A 23,437-nucleotide genomic window follows, 5' to 3' on the forward strand; every position below is an offset into this window, starting at 1 on the left:
TAGATCTGGAGTGGTTAACCAATTTACAACTCTATAAATTCTGGAAGTTGAACTGTGAGGCATGGATTTAGTAGTGGTGTAACTTTGGCAATTTTCAATCAATCATCTGCCGGGAGAATGAAAGATGATAGATTTGAACTGTTAGAGGTCTCATTAATATAAATTTAAAACACTCAGCCCAGCAGCACAATTAGAGCTGATCATATGTGGAACTGCTGTTACATTAGCTCTGAGGTTGATATAAGATTCGAGCTTTGCAAGTGGCAAGTCAGATGGGTTCAGAGTTCAAAAGCTCAACGACTACAAATCAGTAATATATGAAAGTGATAATTTTGCAGCTTAAGGCAAGTGATAAAGTTGCCTTACTGTTAGAAAAATATTTATTTCTCTTTGAAAAATACTGAATTAAAACTGGCAATAACTGTACATGGAAGTAATTCCAAAGATCTCAGTTGACCGGGTTACTAGCATGATTTGATGCCCTAAACTATGCAATCACTCAGCTACACAGAAAGAAAACCAAGAACAAAAAAAGATCAAAATTAAACTGACTATTCGGTAAATAATAGGATGGTGAAATCATGAATTATTCTAAACGCCAATACACTGTAAGAGATCTTTCTGTATTAAATAAATGTTACAATTTTCTCACCCAACAATTTCAACAATACTACAATTAAAATTCGCTCTCTATAAAAACGAAGATTTAGTCTGTAATTTGACAATTTTATCTCAGTACAATCCGTAGAAATCGAGGTCCTCCAAAGCGTAAATTCCTTGGAGACACATGCGCATGCCCCATGCATAACTAATGAGCAAATGAATCGCGGACGCGATTCATTTGGGATTAATGTTTCTCAATAATTTTCATTGAAGTGTTGTGACTAATCTATAAAACTGTCTTTAGAAGGAAACAGGAAAACAAATTGCATGCGTTGACCTAACGGCTTTGTTTGTTTTACGGTCAATTCGTATTGATGTGATGATAGTATTACCAAGGAAAAAGTCGGATGAGAATTAACAAACGCAACTGAAATAGCAATTATTAAAACGCTATCGAATACCTTTCTCGAAGCAGTCACTTCTCTGCTTATCGACGGCCCACTTCTCTGTGACTCAAGCCATTTCTCTCTGATGGCAAAAAGGGAAATTTAGCGCTAACCAGATTCCGTGCCGCACTCGACATCGGGCTTAGAGAACAAAAAGCATCTCACAGACTTTTTTCGACATCCGCCATTGTCGGGCGAATGCATTGAGCACATGTGTTTTTCGACCACGTCATATGAAAGATAAGATACCACCCATATTTGGATCAACCTCGTCCCCAGGGCTTATTTGGATAATCAGGATCAAATCGCTGAAAGTCAAAGGGAAACTTGTTATTTCAGAGCTGACTTGAATTGTTTTTGCGGTTACTAAAATGGCAAAAGATTTTGTGAACAGTTTCGATCACAGTCCATTTTTGGCCGAGGTAAGACTATACTGAATAATAATGAATTTTTCCAGCGGTAGAGAACTCCTTTTTCGCTTGTATTAAGTTTACTTTAATTCACGGTTCAATTGTCCTAATCAAAAGAATAAATTTATCCTGTGATTAAATTTTGTTTCTCCAAGCTGGATTAGCACTATCCAAGGATTAAACTAAAGGTTAAATTTGACCCACCTAGCGAGGTGAATTAACGTGCTAATCGGATGAAAATGCGGACAAACCAGTCAAAATGGCAGACATTTTGCTTAAAGTACTGGGCCCGGTACGGAATGCTCCGAGTAGTTACCAAATATGGACAGACCATTCTTCGGCGATACGCCAAATTTTTAATTTTTTACACGACTAGAGCGAAGCAAGAAGTCTCGACATTTTTGCTCTCAGAGATAAAAAGCGTTGCATGCTGTAATGTAAAAATGAAAGATCAGTAGTGATTCAGTGATGCCTGATTCATTAAGCTTCGCCCAGCGTACAACTCTCATTTTAATTTAAGCATTTTTGTTAGTCTTCATAGAAGACAAGTATAGTTGAGATATAACTATCGGGCTTTCTTTTTCTTTTTATTCAACAACAAGTTCGCATTAATTTTGTAGGAAAACGATCTTCGCAGCGCAGCAACATTTGGACCATTTTAGGATTTGACATTTTAAATTTAAGTTTTTAATCTTATTGTAATTAATATACTCGCGTCTCATAATTTTAGGACTTGAACTTTTATTATACTGTATATTTGTATTCATAATTTATTTTCTGAGGACCACACATTTATTAGCCTTTGGCTATTAAGTGTTTAACCCTCGTTAAATAATGTCTATTATTATTATTATTATTATTATTATTATAAAAAAAAAGTAGTAGTAGTAGTAGTATTAGCATTAGTTGTAGTAACCATGATATCATGACATATATGATGTGACGATGATGATAATAAATCCTTATTATTATTATTATTATTTTGATATTATTATTACTATTATAATTACCGAAAACCTAAGGAACAACAGAATTTCTGAATTTTTTACCAGATACATGTAAGATTCAAGTTTGTATGAAAAGTGCTCAATAAAGTTTGCTATTATTATTATTATTATTAGTATTATTATCACTATTATCATAACCATCATAATTATCCCTTCCCTTCCCTAATACTCCAGCTACAGACCGGTTTTACTGGCTTAATGGAGTTTAATCGAAGGATAGTTAAACGATGAATAAACACCATTTTATTCCTCGATTAATTATCCCGCTAACCTCGGGTTATGTTATTCGGGTTTTGAACAACTGGGGCCTCGCCTTCATTTGGGAGAATCTGCATTTTACGCGAAAATACGGTGGAGAGCAGATGCTATGGAGTTGTACACATCTAGAGTCATTCTGTTCAAATAGAAAACTCTCTCAAACAGTTACAGCTTTAGTTACAACATGTACTTATCCAATTCTATATTTTTTCAGACTTTCGATGACGGTGCTACTGTACTGACGAAGTGTTCAGTAGAAAGACTGCAATCCATCCTGAGCCCAGATGAAGCCAAGAACAACCGGCTGATCGTCAACAGTTACAAGAACGCCGTCCAGCAGTTTTGTAATGAAGGCAAAAGTGACGACAAGATCGTGATTGTCGCCTTCGAGAAGGAGTCCAGCGATCCCTCTGGCTTGATTTTGCTCAAAAACCGGAGTTACGAAGCCAGCAAATTAACATCTATTTCAGGGCATGCAGTTGCCAGCGACATGAGGGCCACGACCCGGAAACTGATGCGGGAGGTCAGTTATTGTGTTAGAAGAGCTGACAAGCGTTCCTTGTGTTTAGGAGACATTCTTCTTTCCTGTGCCATAGAAGAGGTTAGAAATAGAGCGAAGAATGATCCCACGGAGCTAGTACCTACATCTGACTTGTTCTAGCAGGAGGATTCTCCAATGTACCTGCTCTACGCCTGTATCTGGCACATGGGTTTGAGATCATTGGTTTTTACGAAGTAGAAAGCGAGGTCTTAATGGCAGTACGTAATGTTGGTGACGAAAGCACACGTAGGGTTTTAAAGCAGGTGAAGGGCAAATTGGAAAGCACTTTCCTTCTACCTGTCCTTAAGAATGCTGCCGCTGTACAGCCAGCGATAACATGGATGGCGCCCAATGACATTTTCGCACCCAGCAGCACCGGGGAAAGCCAAGACAGCCAAAGTACAGAGGTTTCTGGAGTGAAGTTATTCTTGCAACAGTCTTCTGTAGCTACGGAAAAAGCAACGGCAGAAAGCGAGTTGCAGGCTACATCCAGCAGTAGCAAGCTCGAAACCCAGATGGCGTGTCCTCACGAAACCCAGGAAGACCAATTTTCGCACTCAGGAGTTTCTGACGAGGAAGTTATCTGCGAACAATCACTCGAAATCCATATGGCGACTCCTCAAGAAACCCAGGAAGACCAATTTCCGCATTCAGGAGTTTCTGACGAGGAAGTTATCTCCGAACAATCACCTGCGGCTACAAAAGTAGGAGAAAACCCAGTAGAACAAGAAGATGAAGAGGACGAGGTAAGCAAATAAAAACTAAGACTTAAAGAGGAGAGGTTCTCGGGCCATTAGATCATTACTGAGATAGAAAGCTACATAGTGAAACCTCCATATAAGAAAGTTCTGCATTGCTAAAAAAACGTTTAACAATGCTTTTGACCCTATATTCTTGATCAGTAGAGTTCTACTGGTATACTAATGCAAATGCTGTAATCAGATTGACTGAGCCATAGAACACTATCAGCCATTAGTGTGCAGTGGCTGGAGTTCGTCTTGGAAATGGCGACTTTTTTTTGTTTTTCCAAAGTTTTGGAGGAAAATTTTGATGCAAATGGATAATGGAATTTCTGACAAGCCTAACGAGGGACGTTTAGGGTTTCTTGACTTTTAAAAAAGTTGAAATTATTGAAAAAGCTGATGCGCGCGCACAACTTCGATTTTAAACGGCACTTAAATCCGAGCGATCTTTTTCAGGCGCAAAGTTTAATAATGCGTCAAGAAATAATTGGAAACTGTTATTTGAAGTAAATTTTAGTAAGAATTCTGCTAAAACAATTAGATTATGCGCTCTCGATTTCTATGAAGTGATAGTGATTCGGCCCTCGGCCTCATCAACTATCACCTTATAGAAATCTTGAGCTCATAATCTAATTGTTGAATAGAACAATGCACGGACACGGACACGGCGGGCACTGAGAAAGGTTCAAGTTGCGCTGTGCACAATGACGCGCAAGTCGGTGTTGATGCTAGACGTAATATTGTTTTGCAAGTGATCCGTGGTTTGGAAGGGAATAGGGAGCTTTCCTCAGACGTTCAGGCCTTCTACACTCAATCTAAATTTTCACCATGTATGCAGGAATTATTTACTTCCTGAGACCTCGTCCTGATTAGTTTGTTGACGCTGCGCGCTTGGCGCGTTAGTTCTTTATGCCGGCAAGAGGTTGACCAGAAACTCGTAGCGTTGATATAGAATCTAACTTAATTGCAATTCGCCCAAAAGCCCTGATGGTTATTCAAATATTGTATCTTACTTGTAGGAGGAAAGTGTAAGCGAGTCGCCAAGCCAGCCAAAAAGAAGAAAAAGGGCAGATGGTTCACTAAAACGAGGAGTAGCTAGAATTGTCCGTGGTGAAACTCAAGAAGATCTCGAGCGATACGTGTCTAGCTTGGAGTTCAGGTCTTACAAAGACAATTTGAATATCTTGCACGCGCAAAGTGTTTTAACATGCGTGGAAGGAATTGGGCAACAAGAAATGAAACAAAACATAGTATCTATGACTGAGAAATTGAAGGGAGATATTTCCCATCCTTTTCTGCAGCAGCTACAATTAGCTAGACAGCTTGAGAGCTTAAGCAAAATTCGAGATGAACATATCTTGAATACTGCGAAGTGGCTGGTTGACGAAGGAATGGTATCGTTAAGAATGACAGCATGGAGAGAAATCGTACGGATCGCCTGGATTGTTTACCGTTACCCCGTACTAGGCCAAGTGCAATTAAGTTGGACAGAAGCAAAGATGGTGCTGCCTGCTGTGCAAGATCTTTTTGATAAAAAGGTCGAGAGAAACGAGCCCTTGCCTAACAACGTAATCAGAGCACAGCAGTCCAGATGTGACGCACCGTACCTGCGCATTTCCCTTGAATTTCCAAACACACCTCCCGGAGATGGGGATGGATTATGTGACCTTAGGGTTACACAGCTACATGGCGTGTTTGTTAACGACGAAAAAGTAAACAGTGTTCAGGAAATCAATTTTGTCCGACGGGTCTACCCCAGTTCCTTCGGTCAGATCGAAGGAGTCCCAGCAGATTTCATTGAAATGCGAAGCAGGCTCTTAGGATTTGACACACAAGAAGCGCCAAGGGGTCCTGGAAGAAGGGACTGTCAAATACCACAACCTCTGTGGCGTGAGGGAAGACAATTTTTGCAGGAGGAACTCCAGGGACTCAAAGGAGACATAAATTGCGATCAGGCGAGAATCCTGGGTGATTGTTATGGTGTGGACATCTATAACAGGCTATTGCTGGACATTCGTGGTGTCTATAACGCGGAAACGCTGCCAGAGGAAGATGAGCCTGTTCCAACACTACAAAGGCTTGAGATGGCCAAAAGGGCATTGCGCACAGGATATGCTTTTCCGACAAATCACTATTTTGTCACGAATGATTTGTGGCAAGAATTTCAGGAGGCTATCCGACAAAGAAAAGGCGATTTCTCCGGAGAGCAGTTTGTTCATCCCTCTGTTTGCAGGAGGGAACGATACAGGATGGAAGTTAATGCGAATGCCAGGAGACGAAACAGGTATGCTGAATAAATAGCTTTCATTACTGATTGTTTCTATCAGTGAACATAAGAGCAGTGAGTCTGCCTGGAGATCGTATGAAGATTTGGCAAGGACGAGGAGAGAGCTGTATTAAAGGGACAATGTCACGATATATTTGCCAAAAGCTGTTATAAATTCACCAAATGGTCCCTACATTTATGTAATAACTTAATTAGCTCTAACTAAATGATTAAAAGCAATTTCGTTACGAACATCGACACAGCAGCATCATTTTTGCAAACTTTGAACGGTTTTCGAGCCAAACTTGAATTTTTTTAAACCTGACAGCCTAACGCTTTTTAAAAAATCCATATTGCAATCCGTTTCCATCCTCGCTATCGTTAGCCATTCTCACTTCCTAGTGGGTTTTAATCATTTGTTGGGTACTGCTCTGCAAAATAAAACTATAATTGTTCAGCTTCCAGTGAATTGTGAAACGACCAATTTATTTTCCATTAATCGTGATCTTGACCCCCCTTACCACCCTCAGTGGTAAGTGCAGTGTCCCTTTAATAATAACTTCAGTGCCCTCTCGTGAAACCTGGTATAGGTTTGACATATGAAGGAGCTGTGAAGCTCTGTGACATTATCCTTGCCTGGAGATCTTCATAGTATTTGGCACCAGGGTCGAGATGGTGAACAGAGGGCTTTGGAGTCTAGATATAACAAATATGTATATTTTTGACCCACGACTTTTTGCAATATAAAAATATATAGTTCAATTTTACGATTGAATTGACGAGTGCATCGTTCTAAATTCATACGTTTTCTAATTTTATCATTTTCCTTATACACCCATTCTCAGCTAACAGGGACCATTGATGTCACACGCTTTGAGCTTTCTTTTATTTTCCTATCTGACATTCTATATCACTGAAATGTATTTTATTTAGATCTTAAATACCAAACGACATACCCAGAGAAATGTCATTGAATTAGCTTTTCAGGTTACTCTTTAGTAAATATTTATATTATCCCTTGTTGCTGAAAATAGGTTGTCACACGGCAGAAAATTTCTTTTCAAATGTCCTTTAAGCCAGTTAACGCTTTGGACTTTCCAATGAAACCATGCTCATTTTGTACATATTTCACATAAGTTTATATTGAACACATTTTCCGTTATCTGTAACGGTAATTTACATTAAGCAACAACACATGTTATTATCCATTTAGAAGTGTATAAAAATATTTAAAAGATGATTTGAAAAGTTAAAAGGTTACCAGTTCCCAGAAATAACTAAAAACCTAAAAATGTCAGGCAACTGGTTTAAATAATGTAAATTAAATGTTTACAGCGGAGGTAATATAGTTATACAAAAAAATATGTTAAAATTGTCCTCATGATTAGGACAAAGATTGTTTCTTCCGGATACGATGTTTCAAAGGCGGATTTTTTCAACATCGTATATAATGCAGCGAGCAAGTTCCGAGGACACGCAAATCTAGCGACTCTGCCGTATTCCCAGCTAAAACGACTAGCAGAACACCTTCTGAAGGGTGAGGCTATAGACAGACAGCCACAACTCACAGTACCGGAACAAGAGCATCTTTGCAGTGACAGCTAATCGCAGTGACAGTTAATCACAAGAGTGAGTTTGGGTTTCCTGTTGTATGGAACCGTTTGGAAGCCGGTCACGGAAATCATCGTAGTTATATAAACAACTTACATAAACACAGCAGCTGTGAAATTAAAGCCTGAAAAAAGATCAGACCTAAACGGGATTTGAACCCATGACCTCTGCGATACCGGTGCAGTGCTTTACCAACTGCGCTATCAAGCCAACTGGAAGCTGATCATGTTGTGAGTTCGTTATATACGCGTAGACGGTGAAGAATGCAAGTGAATACATGAAAGATCATATATTTGAACTGCGGAGAAAGATATGAAGACACGATTGATCATCGAAGTTATATAAACAGCTTTAGCAGTTGTGAAATTAAAGCCTGAGAAAAGATCAGGCCTGAACGGGATTCGAGCCCTGGACCTCTGCAATACCAGTGCAGTGCTCTACCAACTGAGCTATCAAGGCAACTGGGAAGAGTATGAGAAGCGTACGGTGAGGCAGAAGCATACCTTGGGAGAAAATACAAAGAAGTCGAGGGAGTTCCAAATACGATGAAACTTCATTTTGCGGTTGGCAATTCAGCAGAAAAAGTACTGGTAAGGTAAACGTTCTTGTTATTGCAGTAGCTACCTTCATGACGAAGAATTCCAAGCAGATTCAACTTGTGGGTGAAAAGCAGTATTACAAATTGACCAAGATGACGGTGAGTTGGAGGTCTCCTTCATAATAAGACGAAAAGTAATAAGTTTCAAGTGGCTTGCTCAAAAGGATGGGTTGGGGCTTGAAAGGTACAGCATTATCTGCGTAATGGAGCCTCCGGTCCCTATTGGCAAAACTGGACGCGCCTTTTAATGTTACAGATCGAGCAACTTAAATCTTTGAAAATGAAAACAATGTACCTGATGGCCGCCTTACCACCAGTGTCTACAGGAAACCAACACATACTGATCAGTACCTAGCGTATGATTCACACCACCCTCAGTCAGTAAAGCGCGGTATTGTGAAGTGTCTGTACGGCCGGGCTAAACGTCTCGTGACCAAACCATCAGTAATCGCTGGAGAGAAGAAACATCTGTCATCTGTACTTGTTTCTAACGGATATCCCTCCTCTTTTGTACAGAAGATCACAAAGGCACGAACAGCCCCAAGAAGAGAGCCCGTCGCGGAATTTAAATCCAACGCCGTTCTACCTTGTGTCCAAGGAGTTTCGGAGTCTCTCCGCCGCTGCCTTGAACAACAAGGCATTCGCACCGTCTTCAAGTCCGACACGACACTTCGGTCACACTTAGTGCAACCAAAGGACACCGTCAACCCGGCTAAACAAGGTGGTGTTGACTACAGGATTCCCTGTGAGTGCGGCAAAGTCTACATCGGGGAAACAGGGAGATCTATGCAGGAGAGGATCAAAGAACACGACAGGGATATACGACTCGCCCGTACTCAGACCTCCGCCGTTTCTGAACACACCCACGAGACCGGCCACTATCCTATCTGGAATGAGGTCAAGTTTATTGATCGAGATCCTCACTGGTACACACGTAGGGTCAAGGAAGCTATTCACATAAGACTTCACCCTAATAACATCAACAAGGATAGTGGAATTGAAATTCCTGAAGCATGGATGCCCACGATTAAAAAACACAACAACAGGAGAACGGTACAACAGCGGACCACTGAGGGAACACCTACTCGCCGGAACAATGGAACAATAGGAGGATCGAAATGCACCAATCACAGCCGACCTTTGTGATGTAAATGATACCGTGCAATCAGTCGACCTTATCGCCTGAAGAAGACTAGCAGTAAGCAATCGAAACGTCGCGATCCACATCTCAAGTGACTACGTCGTGAGACAAACGATAATACACTTTATTATTACATCTACCAGGATGAATAACAAAAACCTTTTCCTCGACAATGTACTAAAACTTGACTGAAAACACTAATTGTGGTACTTTTGTTAGAAAGAACTGAAAAGAGGGGTATTTTGATAACTACTTTTCACATTCCATTTCTATTTAATTTTTTGCTTTATGAGTGGTTGTAAATTACATTACTTAACGAAATTAAGTATATGTTGCAAAGAACTGCAGAGACTCGAACACATTGCTATTAATACTCCGTTCAAAGTCATAGTCAATTTTTCATTTTAATTGTGTTAAGTTTACTAGGAGTAGTTAACCAAGTGTGTAGTTCACATTTTCTCTCGTGAGAATGAAAGCTCACAAAGCATGAGTTTCGTTAGACCTGTGATTTTCTATCGTTACTGTCATTTGTAAATTACGTTATCATGTTTCAGGCCGTTTCTGCTTATCTTTCGGCCTAACATACCGTTTAAAAAGTTTGCAGAAAAATAGTTTCGTTTGTAGCATTTATGGTCAAATGAGTGCAGACTTTTAGATTCCCAAAGTAAAACCGTAACAGGAAACATAAAAAACGGAAATTTCATATCGATAAAAATATGATTAAACTTGTAAAATTGCTAAAAAGTTATTTCTGTCAAGTTTCAAGTTAGTACAAATGATATAGCAAGTTAACTTTTTCCCATATACATTGCTAATGAAAAGCGACAAAACGTTACTTGCAGTGACATCTAACCATTATGAGTATAAATCTACTAGCATTCTACCACGAATGCTGCTCCCTGATTGGTTACGCTACTCACTGTCTACTCTGTGATAGACAGTGAGTGGCGTAGCAGTGTGCCCTTGTACCTTGTAATCAAAATGACGGCCGCTTCTTGGCGTTTTGGAAGAGGATTTAGATAAAGTTTTGAAGGACGAGTAGATTTATACTAAAACAATCAGATTGCTCGCTCTCCATTGCTATCGCGTGATAGTTGAAAAGTTAAAGGTTGAAGGGTTGAACACTTTTTCGTTTAACTTACAAGCTACTTTGTCGTTTTTTGTGGAAATTCAGAAAATGAAAGTTTACATGTTATTATATTCAGAAATGTTAGTAACTTAACAAACTGTAATGGGTGTATAACCAAAAGTTTCAATCAAAATGAAAAAAAAAATGAATATCGTTTAATGGCATATTCCTGAAGACTTGATACAGTTTTGTTATTCTAGATTAAGCCTACTCGACCCAGAGCTTTTTAACTCTGCCTTAGATGTGCGAAAACTGTCATCTAAGCCGGTCCCAAGCCAGGATAAGAGAGGAGGGTTGCGACTGGAGAAAATCTCTCCATTGCATAAAAAAGCAACGAGGAAACAGTAATTTCTTCCAGAAAATCGCATTTAACATATTGTGCGGTAAGTGGTTAAATTGCCGGTGCTAAGGAGCTCACCTTGCCAAAATTTTTGCTCCGCCAATATTTTGCAAACGTCACCACATTGAGTGTTACTTTACAGACATGAACGTAACCTCGAGTTCACTTTTTGATCTGTCGAAAAAGGACGAAGAATCCCCGCAATCGATAGACAATACATAAATTTCCCCCCTAACATGAAATAAACTTTTCCCTTGAGCATACGGACATTCTTTCAGCATGCAAACGAGGTAGACCGCTGCCGTTTGGATAGCACCATATCATTTCTCGTCCCAAGGCCTCGCTCCTTTTGGTCAGCAACAAGAATCGCGACCTCTGGCCGGATCCGATTTTCTGAACATCCGCTGAGAATTCGTTTCGTACTCTCAGCCAATCAGATTTGTCAGACTTGACTCTGAGTATGCGCAGAGTATGAGTCTGAGTATGCGCATGGCAAAAAAGTACTTAACTAGTGCTCGATTTCTATAAAAAGTGCTTGAAATTTAGAAATGGTGCACGAAAATTGCTCGCAGTGTACGTTTTTTAAATCATTTCCCAGCAGATGTTTATACATATTCCTAGTTTTATCAAATTTTTAACTAAACACGAAGTCACGATCCAATGAAAATCGCCTGTTCCCACGGTTAAAAGGACCATAGCACGCACATTTCCATGACAACAGTCAGCCGATCAGGCGACAAGCTAAAATTACTCGTACTGGGCTTTACTGAAAACGTTTCAAACACAAAATATTGCATTTAACATATGGAAAATTGTGAAAAATGTGCTGAAATGTTTCCCAAAAAGCCAAAAAATGCTCAAATTCTGCGCAAAAGTCAATTAAGTGCTCACAAGTGCTGCAAATGTAAAATAGTGCTCCAATTTCGAAAAAGTGCGGGCAAGGAGTGCTCTACGGGTCCGCAAGTGATCCCCAAATTGAACCGCAAATGATCCCGGACCGCAAATGATCCCCATATTGGACCGCAAACGATCCCGACTAAAATATAAGGAATGGCATGGATGGTGGGATGGTGTGGATAGGAAATTGGCTTACGTGAATACCGATGTTTTTATTAAAGCCATCTTATAATTATAATGGCTTACAACTTGCTCTTTTTTTCATACTTTCGACTAGATTTTGCTTCTAACTACGATGCTATGAATATCACCACTCAATCATCAAAACACGACTTGGCTTGTATTTCTTTGCAATTCTAAGTAAAATTATGATCAGTGCAACATACGCTACATATCCTCGTTTGTTCAACATTGATATTTCGATGTTATAGTTAAATGACATTTTATCAGCCATTAACGCTACTCGTCTAAAGTTTTAAACTAAAATCTAACCATGAAGCAACTATTACAGAAGACGCTGTCACCTGAGTAGACCCACAAGCCTACAACGCTTCATCACTCTGTAAAACACCTAGTGTGTAGCACTGGAAATTTGAACAAATTTATTTTGTAATTTTTCCTTGGTCGTGTTTTGGCTTTAATTACTCGGAAATGACTACTTGAGTATTCTAAGAAGCCAAAATTCTAAGCTATAGTTATGAAGTTCAGCTTCATGACCAAGCAAAGCCAAGGCTTGCGCTTCGTTTTGACAATTAGCTGTTTGATAGATGTTTGACACTATTGCCACCCGGATTTCGAGAATGTTTACAAGTATGTGCTTTTTTAAGACTTCTAAATCAATAGATCGTATTCACGTGACGTGTTTTTATCCTCATCAGGCATAAGAGGCGGTATATTTACATCTGTTTACAATTAGCGTGCTTCGTTTGGAAACCAGAGCATTTTGAATTTCAGGGTTATGGAGGTTGCGTGACACAAGGTTACGATCGAGTTTGTTTAAAAATATATACTCATCTCATGATTTTGAGTCTTTTTAGAAGTTAGAGCATTAGGGCAAGTGCTAATGTAAATGCTTGTTTGTTTAGTACTCATAATCAGTCGCCTAGAAAGCCAAAGTAAATTCCGGATGTTCACACTATATTCCGGCCGCCACGGATATACACCAACATGGTGTTTTCTTACTGGGCTCTGTAAATTTCTGGGAAACATTTACCACGAATATCTGAAGTTCGGAAAAACGTACGGGCCTAAAACTTGGAGAAGTGTCTTATTTAGTTATCTTCTATAGCGTACATCACAATTTCTTAGCTTTTTCCATTGGTTGGTTTTCGATTTATTATTTTTGTTATTGCGTGACAGTGAAAACGATCTGTACCCTTCGAAGAACAAAACAGCAACTGTAGAATAATTTTTTGTAAAATGATAAAGCATTTTTTTTAGTTCATTATTTTTGTACATGTTCTCACCTTCCTCTGATACAAATCCATGCCATTCCTTATTTTTTGATCGGGATCATTTGTGGTCCAATATGGGGATCATTTCCGGTCCGGGATCATTTGCGGACCCGTACAGTGCGGTTCGGAGCGGGCAAGATGGGCGTGTCTCTTGCTCGCTCGACATTGCTTGCATTGTTCCCGCGGAAAATTAAAAAACTCTCAACACCATGACCATGTAATAAATCTTTTTATTAGCAAGCTTTTTTGGTCAAGAGAGCTCGTCTGGCCTTTGTCTTGGTCAATAACAACGCAAAAGAACGAGGCCAATATTCAGGCAAGCATCTTGACCGACAAAGATTGTCAACAACTTATGTATAATGATACAGTTACAGTCGTGGAATAAACTGTTCAGGTTACTTCAAGATGTTACGATTAACGTAATGCGATGCATTTGTGTTATACGTTTCCCCGTTTAGACATTCAACACAAGATGTCATCAAGTCAAACCAACGGTAACACCTTTACTCATTTGTCTACTGAATGGATATTTTTATTTGTGCATTTCTGTCTCTTTTTAAAAGAGCCACAAAGAAAATTAAGGGGCTTTTTCAAACGGGTAAACTCTCAAATTCCTGTTTGTAGCACAACAACAACAACAACAACAAAACACACAAAAAGATTAACTCAATTCAAAGCTTCCTGAAAAGAGCTGCGTTACTCAAGCAGTCTAAGGCCAGGGTCAGGAATGTAAAGTAGAATTATGGTTGGGCAGCTATATCTTTTGTCCTATTTGTTTTACGAAGCTGAATTTTTCCCTTGTCATAAAGGTGGCCAAAGATGGTTATAATTTAGCATAGCCCTAACTGTGGAGGCCACTAAAGATACACACTAAAAACGAGTATTTTGCTTTTCCTGCAGAAAACAAGGCAGAGGCAGAACCTTCTGCAGGTAACATATAAACAACTGTCAATTTTTATTTTTAGGATGTGTCTACACTATACCGAACGGTTCATTATGTCGACATGAAAGATACTCCGGCCTGGTATGAGCAGAAACGACCGCGCAGCTTGGCTCCGTTACGTTTTGTGTGAACGAAAGGCCTATCCTATATAGTTTTCGCGCCGGCCCAAAAACTATACGCTATAGTGTAGACATAGCCTTATTAGGTCAGACTAACAAAAATTAGGTTTTACGTGAATCAGACAAGGGTGCGAAACCTCTGAATAGTAAAAGTTTTAAAATAACAGGATGATATTGAGGTTTAATTCATTGCAAAATGACATTTGTTTGGTTTTCTACAGGGGACGACGTAAGAGAGGTGGTCGAGTTAAAGGAGAAAGAAGGTAACATGTGAAAAACCTGTCAAAAAAATAAAGTTTCAGGGACAAAGGATGTGAAACTTTTAATAGTACAAGTTCGAAAATTGCAGTTTGATTTCGAAGTTTAATTGGTAAGAAAATGACTTTTTTTGTCTTTTCTACAGTTGTGCCGGAAAAGACAGATGGAGGTGAGAAACGAGCTTCGATAACCTCTATTATCATTGTTATACATTATAAAATTTCTGCAAAAAAGGAAATATTGAGAACATAACTGACATACACGTTGGTTTCTCTATAGATCCTAAAGAAAATGTGGAAGCCCTGAGGGCAGAAATAAGCGGTAAATATACCAAAGATTGTCATTACTACTTTTTTGAAAACGACGACGTTTCGACCTTAGGCTAACATCACTATCCAGTCAATACTATATCTTATGATAACTGCAGAAATTCTCGCCAGCTCATTGGCTAATTTTCATTGTCAATATGCGGACAGACACATGAATTTATAATTTATGACGTTAGTTTTTCATGCGTCTGTCCTGTTATTGAAGATGAATTTCTTCATAACATTGTCAAAGTAGTCTGTGATCCATTCGGCGATCCACAGCTACTTTGACAATGTTATGATGAAATTCATCATCAATAACCTGACAGAGGCATGAAAAACTGATGTCAATTTGTTAAGTTGATAAAAATGTATACTAAGTAAAAACAATAAGTCGATAGCAAAAGGAATAAAAGTAATAGAATGCTCTTTCAAAAAAATAGTTTCGCATGGATAGAGTCAGTCTGTGTGGTTAATTTTGCATTCCATTCCTTTATGAAAAGCATCTCATAAACGAGACAATCAAATTTTCTTTAACACTTCGGAGCATGCAAAACTGGCTTATTTTCAGGAGTCTGGCGCTTTCCTGGCTTTATCAAATTCTAGAAATATTGTTATACTATTTCCATTGTAAATATCTATTGCTAATGTAGTTTTTAATGTAGTTTTTATTATCTGTATTTTTTAGAGGGCCAAAACATGATTTGTAATGTTAGTTACTGTTACGTGTCACCCTCATAAAATAAAGTCTCTTACTTACTTACTTACTTACTTACTTACTTACAATATTCTTTTTCAGAATTAAAAGAGCAGTTGAAGCTCTCAAACAGTAAGTTTTCAAATTCTGTTTGTCTGTATATAATTCTTCATAGCCAAAGAAACACAAACTCGCCAGTCATGTAAAAAGCTCGCAAAATACAGTAATGCCTTTTGCTCATTGGTTGTAATATTGCCTGACGTTTGATTGACTGTTGTCCTAAATTGGAGTGAGTAATACTTGTTTGTGACACTAACAAGAAAATCTCCCTAAAATAGGAAAAATAGAAATGTGTTAAACAAAAAACTTATCTCACAATTTTATGTCTTTCTTTCATTTTTAGTGCGCTGTTGGCGTTGCAAAAGAAAAGGCCACAGGGCCAAGGATTGTAAAGAAAGAGGTGGAGGGGGAAGGCAGTGGGGTGGCCATGGGAGGGGACGTGGGTGGCAGAGAGGAAGGGGAGGGGGAAGAGGGAGGGGAAGAGGGGGGGGAAGAATGGTAGTCAGTATGGGAGGGGCAACATTTTCCGTCTCATCTTAAATTTATTCTTATTTAACATAAACGGGGGGGGGAGAGAGAGAGAAAATGCCAATAGGGAGGGGAATGGGGGCTAAGAGGGGGGCTATATTTCTAAGGGTAAGGGCATAAGTTATATAAATTTTGTAAATAGACGTTGAAATTAGTGTATGTAATAATAATAATAAAAAAAATGTAAAACATATATACCAAAAAAAATCGTTAAGATGTATTGTTAATCTTGCATTCTAAAAAGTTGAATTGCTGTAAATAGTTTTGTAAATAGAATTTTAAAATACACGATATTAACTAAAGTCTTATTTATTGTAAATGTTGTTGTACATAAAATTGTATATATTTTAACCTCTGTAGAAACAACTATGTAAATATATTATTGTAGCTTTAGACTTGGGCTCGGCGCTTCCCATGGGAACATGTAGTGTCTTTACAGTCTAAGTGCCTATTGGACGTTTCACATTGTCAAATGTCAAACCGTTTCTTGTAAAAAAAAATACACAATGAAGAGTTTAATAAAAGTGTCCACCATTTTATTTATTGTGTATATTTTGTTTTGTAGCCCCCCTTAGCTGAGCCAAAATCCCCTCTCCAGGTCTTAGATTCATAGACTGACATAGATTTATTGATTGATATCATGTATTCGTAGGATATTCTAGTTGTTTGAATAAAGTTGTTGTTTTCAGATAAAAATGTTTGTTTGATGATAAAGTGGCGTGTGGTACGTCAAGAGGAATAGGGGTCTGATTATGGCTGAAGGACCTTATAGCCAGAACGCTTTAAAAGCAGAATAAAAAAATCATTTCGATCTGAATTCAGCTTCCGATAAACGACTTTGAAGACTTTTAAGTGCCGATATGAAGTTGCACTCTCTAACGTGATTAAATAATATACACTTAAATATTAAATATCAAATGATACTGGATGAAAAAATAATGATAGCTAAAATAGAAAGAACTATTCAAATATTCAAAATGTTGAAAATATTGCGAGTCCAAAGATTTGTTGCAAGTCTGAGCAAAACTGATAGATTTTAGAATCAGATATGAAATAAATGTTAGGATTCTCTCACCCCATGCATGCAGCTAGCCGTCTTCAAGCACTTGACTCCAGCGACTTCAGAACCCGTACAGCAAAGAAAAATTCCTGGTCATTTAACCGGACGCTGGTTTATCTTGTCTTGTCACATTGCTTGCTGTCCAAGATAATTTGTTGATAATTAAGAAATTTGGTAAATGATCTGTAAGGTCACAAATCAAATTTCCACTAGTAGCAACAAATTCATTAGAATTAATTAATTAATGTTGCTGTGTGATCAGTGATTCTTGTAGGCTGCAGAATGTGTGGTAAGAAGCCATAAGAAATCACAGTATTAATGAATTCCTCAGTTATCTGACAGTCTTCAAAGTTCAGAAGATTTATGTTAAAGTCATCCATGAATAAACATAACTTATTACTTGTTGAAAGTTTCTCAAGAGTTTTTTCTCAAGGATCGAATCCTACTTCAACTAGCCAATCTAAGTGTCACGTGGTTTTCTGCGAAAAAAAAAAAGAAAGAAAGAACCAAAACATACTAAGGAAAAGAAAACAACACTCACTCAAATGGAAGTGGCGAATCGCTGTGATTCCGAACTGAACTAAGCTCCCCCCAGTCCCTGACCAGTAATGTACCCACCCCCCGCCATAACCTACGGTCAGACTGGAGAAGACATGTATGTAAGTTGTCCGGCTCGTGCGTGCTGGAATACACCCCAGGTGCCCGTAACCAGGAGTCAACTTATTCCCATCAGATGAATACAACACTCAGTAAGTATGTTACCTACACAGATACTACATAATTTAGTTGGTAAAGCAGGTTGATACGGGTTAACTGGCAAGGCATTAAGTGCCGATATGAAGTGTCACTCTTTAATCTCTGACGTGATTAAATAGTATACGCTTAAATATTAAATATCAAATGATACTGCATGAAAAAGTAATGATAGCTGAAATAGAAAGAACTATTCAAATATTCAAAATATTGAAAATATTGCAAGTCCAAAGATTTCGTGCAAGTCTGAGCAAAACTGATAGATTTTAGAATCAGATAAGAAATAAATGTTAGGATTCTCTCACCCCATGCATGCAGCTAGCCGTCTTCAAGCACTTGACTCCAGCGACTTCAGAACCCGTACAGGAAAGAAAAATTCCTGGTCATTTAACCGGACACTGGTTTACCTTGTCAAGGATCGAATCCTACTTCAACTAGCCAATCTAAGTGTCACGTGGTTTTCTGCGAAAAAAAAAAGAAAGAAAGAAAGAACCAAAACATACTAAGGAAAAGAAAACAACACTCACTTAAATGGAAGTGGCAAATCGCTGTGAATCCGAACTGAGCTAAGCTCCCCCCAGTTCCTGACCAGTAATGTACCTACCCCCCCCCCCACCACAACCTACAGTCAGACTGGAGAAGACATGTATGTAAGTTGTCCGGCTCGTGCGTGCTGGAATACACCCCAGCTGCCCGTAACCAGGAGTCAACTTATTCCCATCAGATGAATAAAAACACTCAGTAAGTATGTTACCTACACAGATACTACATAATTTAGTTGGTAAAGCAGGTTGATACGGGTTAACTGGCAAGGCATTAAGTGCTGATATGAAGTACAACTCTTTAATCTCTGACATGATTAAATAATATACACTTAAATATTAAATATCAAATGATACTGCATGAAAAAATAATGATAGCTGAAATAGAGAGACTTCTTCAAATATTCAAAATATTGAAAATATTGCGAGTCCAAAGATTTGTTGCAAGTCTGAGCAAAACTGATAGATTTTAGAATCAGATATGAAATAAATGTTAGGATTCTCTCACCCCATGCATGCAGCTAGCGGTCTTCAAGCACATGACTCCAGCGACTTCAGAACCCGTACAGCAAAGAAAAATTCCTGGTCATTTAACTGGACGCTGGTTTATCTTGTCAAGGATTGAATCCTACTTCAACTAGCCAATCTAAGTGTCACGTGGTTTCCTGCGAAAAAAAAAAAAAGAAAGAAAGAACCAAAACATACTAAGGAAAAGAAAACAACACTCACTTAAATGGAAGCGGCGAATCGCTGTGATTCCGAGCTGAGCTAAGCTCCCCCACTCTCTGACCAGTAATATACCCACCCCCCCCCCCCCGCCACAACCTACAGTCAGACTGGAGAAGACATGTATGTAAGTTGTCCGGCTCGTGCATGTTGGAATACACTCCAAGTGCCTGTAACCAGGAGTCAACTTATTCCCATCAGATGAATAAAACACTCAGTAAGTACGTTACCTACACACATACTACATAATTTAGTTGGTAAAGCAGGTTGATACGGGTTAACTGGCAAGGCATTAAGTGCCAATATGAAGTGTCACTCTTTAATCTCTGACGTGATTAAATAATATACGCTTAAATATTAAATATCAAATGATACTGGATGAAAAAATAATGATAGCTGAAATAGAGAGAACTATTCAAAATATTGAAAATATTGCAAGTCCAAAGATTTGTTGCAAGTCTGAGCAAAACTGATAGATTTTAGAATCAGATATGAAATAAATGTTAGGATTCTCTCACCCCATGCATGCAGCTAGCCGTCTTCAAGCACTTGAATCCAGCGACTTCAGAACCCGTACAGCAAAGAAAAATTCCTGGTCATTTAACCGGACGCTAGTTTATCTTGTCTTGTCACATTGCTTGCTGTCCAAGATAATTTGTTGATAATTAAGAAATTTGGTAAATGATCTGTAAGGTCACAAATCAAATTTCTACTAGTAGCAACAAATTCATTAGAATTAAAGAAAATATTATCAATTAATGTTGCTGTGTGATCAGTGATTCTTGTAGGCTGCAGAATGTGTGGTAAGAAGCCATAAGAAATCACAGTATTAATGAATTCCTCAGTTATCTGACAGTCTTCAAAGTTCAGAAGATTTATGTTAAAGTCACCCATGAATAAACATAACTTATTACTTTTTGAAAGTTTCTCAAGAGTTTTTTCTCAAGGATCGAATCCTACTTCAACTAGCCAATCTAAGTGTCACGTGGTTTTCTGCGAAAAAAAAAAAAAGAAAGAAAGAACCAAAACATACTAAGGAAAAGAAAACAACACTCACTCAAATGGAAGTGGCGAATCGCTGTGATTCCGAACTGAGCTAAGCTCCTCCCAGTCCCTGACCAGTAATGTACCTACCCCCCGCCACAACCTACAGTCAGACTGGAGAAGACATGTATGTAAGTTGTCCGGCTCGTGCGTGCTGGAATACACCCCAGGTGCCCGTAACCAGGAGTCAACTTATTCCCATCAGAGGAATAAAACACTCAGTAAGTATGTTACCTACACAGATACTACATAATTGAGTTGGTAAAGCAGGTTGATACGGGTTAACTGGCAAGGCATTAAGTGCCGATATGAAGTGTCACTCTTTAATCTCTGACGTGATTAAATAATATACACTTAAATATTTAATATCAAATGATACTGCATGAAAAAATAATGATAGCTGAAATAGAGAGAACTATTCAAATATTCAAAATATTGAAAATATTGCGAGTCCAAAGATTTGTTGCAAGTCTGAGCAAAACTGATAGATTTTAGAATCAGATAAGAAATAAATGTTAGGATTCTCTCACCCCATGCATGCAGCTAGCCGTCTTCATGCACTTGACTTCAGTGACCTCAGAACCCGTACAGCAAAGAAAAATTCCTGGTCATTTCTGGCGTTGGATTCCATATTGATTTCCTGAGATTATTGTCATGTCAGAGGAAGGAGTGGAAACTAGGTTCCAGGCGTGACGGAGTGTTCTCTTTGTGTTGTGAGCCATTTTGAGAGCGAAGTGGTAAATTTGAAATTCTAAACAAACTGGTTTCTCGTGAGGATGGTAAGTAATGTCGTGTTGTGTTTTCAGTTTGCTTAATGACATGAAAAGTGCTGGAGCTTGTGCATGCTTCTTGTTTGGGCGGAGAGATAGCCAACGCGAATTTTTCGATAGACCGTATGGAAGCAAATGTCATCATGATATCATCGTAATATTCAATCAAGTAAAAATCTCCTCTTTTCCCTGCGATCTAGTGTAAATTCATGACATTATTATTAGAATGAATAATCCAGAATGTCTTCTTTTGCCTGCGATAAAGTGATAAATCATGCTACAATACAATGCTGTCCCTTACTGACAACAAATAAAAGCTGACCACAAGCAAACAGCAGCGAAACCAACCGATTTTGATATTGTTATTGTCAGTGTCTGTTCTGTTATTTTCGGGACGATTTCATAGCGAATAATTTGATGTAATAGTCCCACGTAGTAATGATATTTTGATATGTGAGGGGCACATTGTGATTCAAATAATTTCTCGACATTATCATTTTATTATCACCAAAATATCAATTAAATATCAAAATGTCAGTTACCAAACTAATGATATTCTATCAGGATCTATGGATCCAGAGCATTTCCTGTATCAGCTCCAGAACTTTGGGAACAAGCTACCCCTTGATATACGTTCATGCCATAATTCAAGTCTATTTAAACCTATACACCAGACGTATCTTTGTAAAAAATGTTATTTTAGCTTGTAGAAAGAGTTTTTAAAGGGCTATTTTTGTCTTTTATTATTATTATTATTATTGTTATTATTAATAATGGTAATAGGACTGGGTGGAGTCCAATTTGGTCTGTAATCACACGAGTGGTTAACAAAATCGGACGACCACGAAGAGGGTGTCCCATTTGTTAATCACGAGTGTGACTACAGACTGAATTGGACGACATGATGTCCTGTTACCAATTAATCATAACAATTACAATTTCCCACAAAAGCAAAAATTCATTTGAAAAGAGCATTTAATAGTCATTTTAAATATCAATTAAAAATATGGAGAATAGCTTGCAAAGTGGCTGTTAAGTTTCTTTCAAAACAGTCACCAGAGACTAAACCTCCACAATTTTACAAAGTCAGTCTCTTGAATTGGTTACCATAGTAATTGCAATCAATGTTGCGGTTGGTGGATTTAGTGGAGAGGACTTAATATGATTGGCTCATGTAACTGTCTGATTACAGGTGTCCGATTACACTGTCCGATTACAGCTTTGCAGATTAATTAGAGCAAAATACAGCAGTTTATGCACCAATCACATTTGAGGAAATTGTAATTGTTATGATTATTATTTCTTTTTGCTGGTCAATTACGTCCAAATTCTTGGTGGTTTGAAATTTTCCATTTCAGGAATTTTTGAGATAGGAACATTTTGTAGGGTTGTTCCTAATGTTCTATTGTAACAGAACGTGTTCTTGGATATCATTTGATGCTTTCTGGAAATTTCTATGGCTTGAAAATTTGGCAAGGGATTTTTGGGGGGTCAAAATGTTGGTTCATGGGATTTTGGGGGTTTTGTTTGAGGCCCTAGGGATTTTGGGTGGTTCATCATTCGATCGTCCCTGTCAATTGAAATCCAGAGTACCCCCAGCTCAGGGAGTATGAGGCTTCATTGAATGAAATTTAATTCCATTTCATTTCCTTCCACTTGCAGTAGCTGTCTTTGGCAGAGAGGACCCATGCCTTCTACTGGGACTCAAATGCACCAATGAATGAATGTGTGCCTAGACCCAAATCCGGAGAGTAAAAAAAGTTTTTTGATTAGTTTTCCCGTTCTTCACATTGGTTTGTATTTTGTTGATTTCGTTCCCCTTATCTCTAATACATATTGACTATTAGTTACATTATCATTAAAGTATATAAGTACATGAATAAAGACAGATTGTTATCATCATCCTTGCTTAGATTCAAAATAACCAATAAAGAAGTCTAGCCAGCCAATGTGTTCATCTGTCTTTCTTCATTCACTTATATTACAATAATAATAATAATAACTTTTTATGGCCTGCCAGGAGAGAGGCACTTTTTCAGGAAGGAACCAAGCCACTAATATTTGTTAGCCTTCATTAGACCCTCGTGAATCTATCTATCTATTGCATAGATGTTTGGCTTTGGAAAACACAACAGCCTATTTTCCATTTAGATAAATGACAACAAAAGACAACTGAAACAATCAA

The 23,437-nt window shown here is 38.3% G+C and overlaps 1 protein-coding gene, 1 long non-coding RNA gene and 1 pseudogene across 3 annotated transcripts in view; 1 reads left to right on the forward strand and 2 right to left on the reverse strand.

Annotated features, from left to right (window-relative positions):
* LOC149095285 (uncharacterized) overlaps positions 1 to 1,383 on the reverse strand; it is a 34,013-nt pseudogene extending 32,630 nt beyond the window's left edge. Inside the window, exon 1 of the transcript XR_016205033.1 lies at positions 1,065 to 1,383. The product of XR_016205033.1 is annotated as an uncharacterized LOC149095285 (transcript). The remainder of the gene's footprint in view (positions 1 to 1,064) is intronic.
* A 37-nt stretch (positions 1,384 to 1,420) lies between these two features.
* LOC110061613 (uncharacterized) lies at positions 1,421 to 16,236 on the forward strand. Its single transcript, XM_089281952.1, is given in 11 exon segments — positions 1,421 to 1,471; positions 2,873 to 3,347; positions 3,350 to 4,011; positions 5,028 to 6,292; positions 13,903 to 13,938; positions 14,345 to 14,374; positions 14,728 to 14,769; positions 14,910 to 14,933; positions 15,044 to 15,085; positions 15,872 to 15,901; positions 16,173 to 16,236. Coding segments are annotated over 9 exon segments (2,592 nt in total). The 3' UTR covers positions 15,051 to 15,085; positions 15,872 to 15,901; positions 16,173 to 16,236.
* A 1,054-nt stretch (positions 16,237 to 17,290) lies between these two features.
* Positions 17,291 to 19,382, reverse strand: LOC149095286 (uncharacterized). The gene is made up of 3 exons (XR_016205034.1): positions 19,221 to 19,382; positions 18,476 to 18,632; positions 17,291 to 17,896 (listed from the first exon to the last, which is right to left on the reverse strand). It is a non-coding gene; the product is annotated as an uncharacterized LOC149095286 (long non-coding RNA).
* Between the last annotated feature and the right edge of the window lie 4,055 nt (positions 19,383 to 23,437).

Source organism: Orbicella faveolata, unplaced genomic scaffold (genome assembly GCF_042242905.1).
Source record: "Orbicella faveolata isolate gen_17 unplaced genomic scaffold, um_ofav_v1 contig_53, whole genome shotgun sequence".
In the NCBI taxonomy this organism is placed as follows: Eukaryota; Metazoa; Cnidaria; class Anthozoa; order Scleractinia; family Merulinidae; genus Orbicella; species Orbicella faveolata.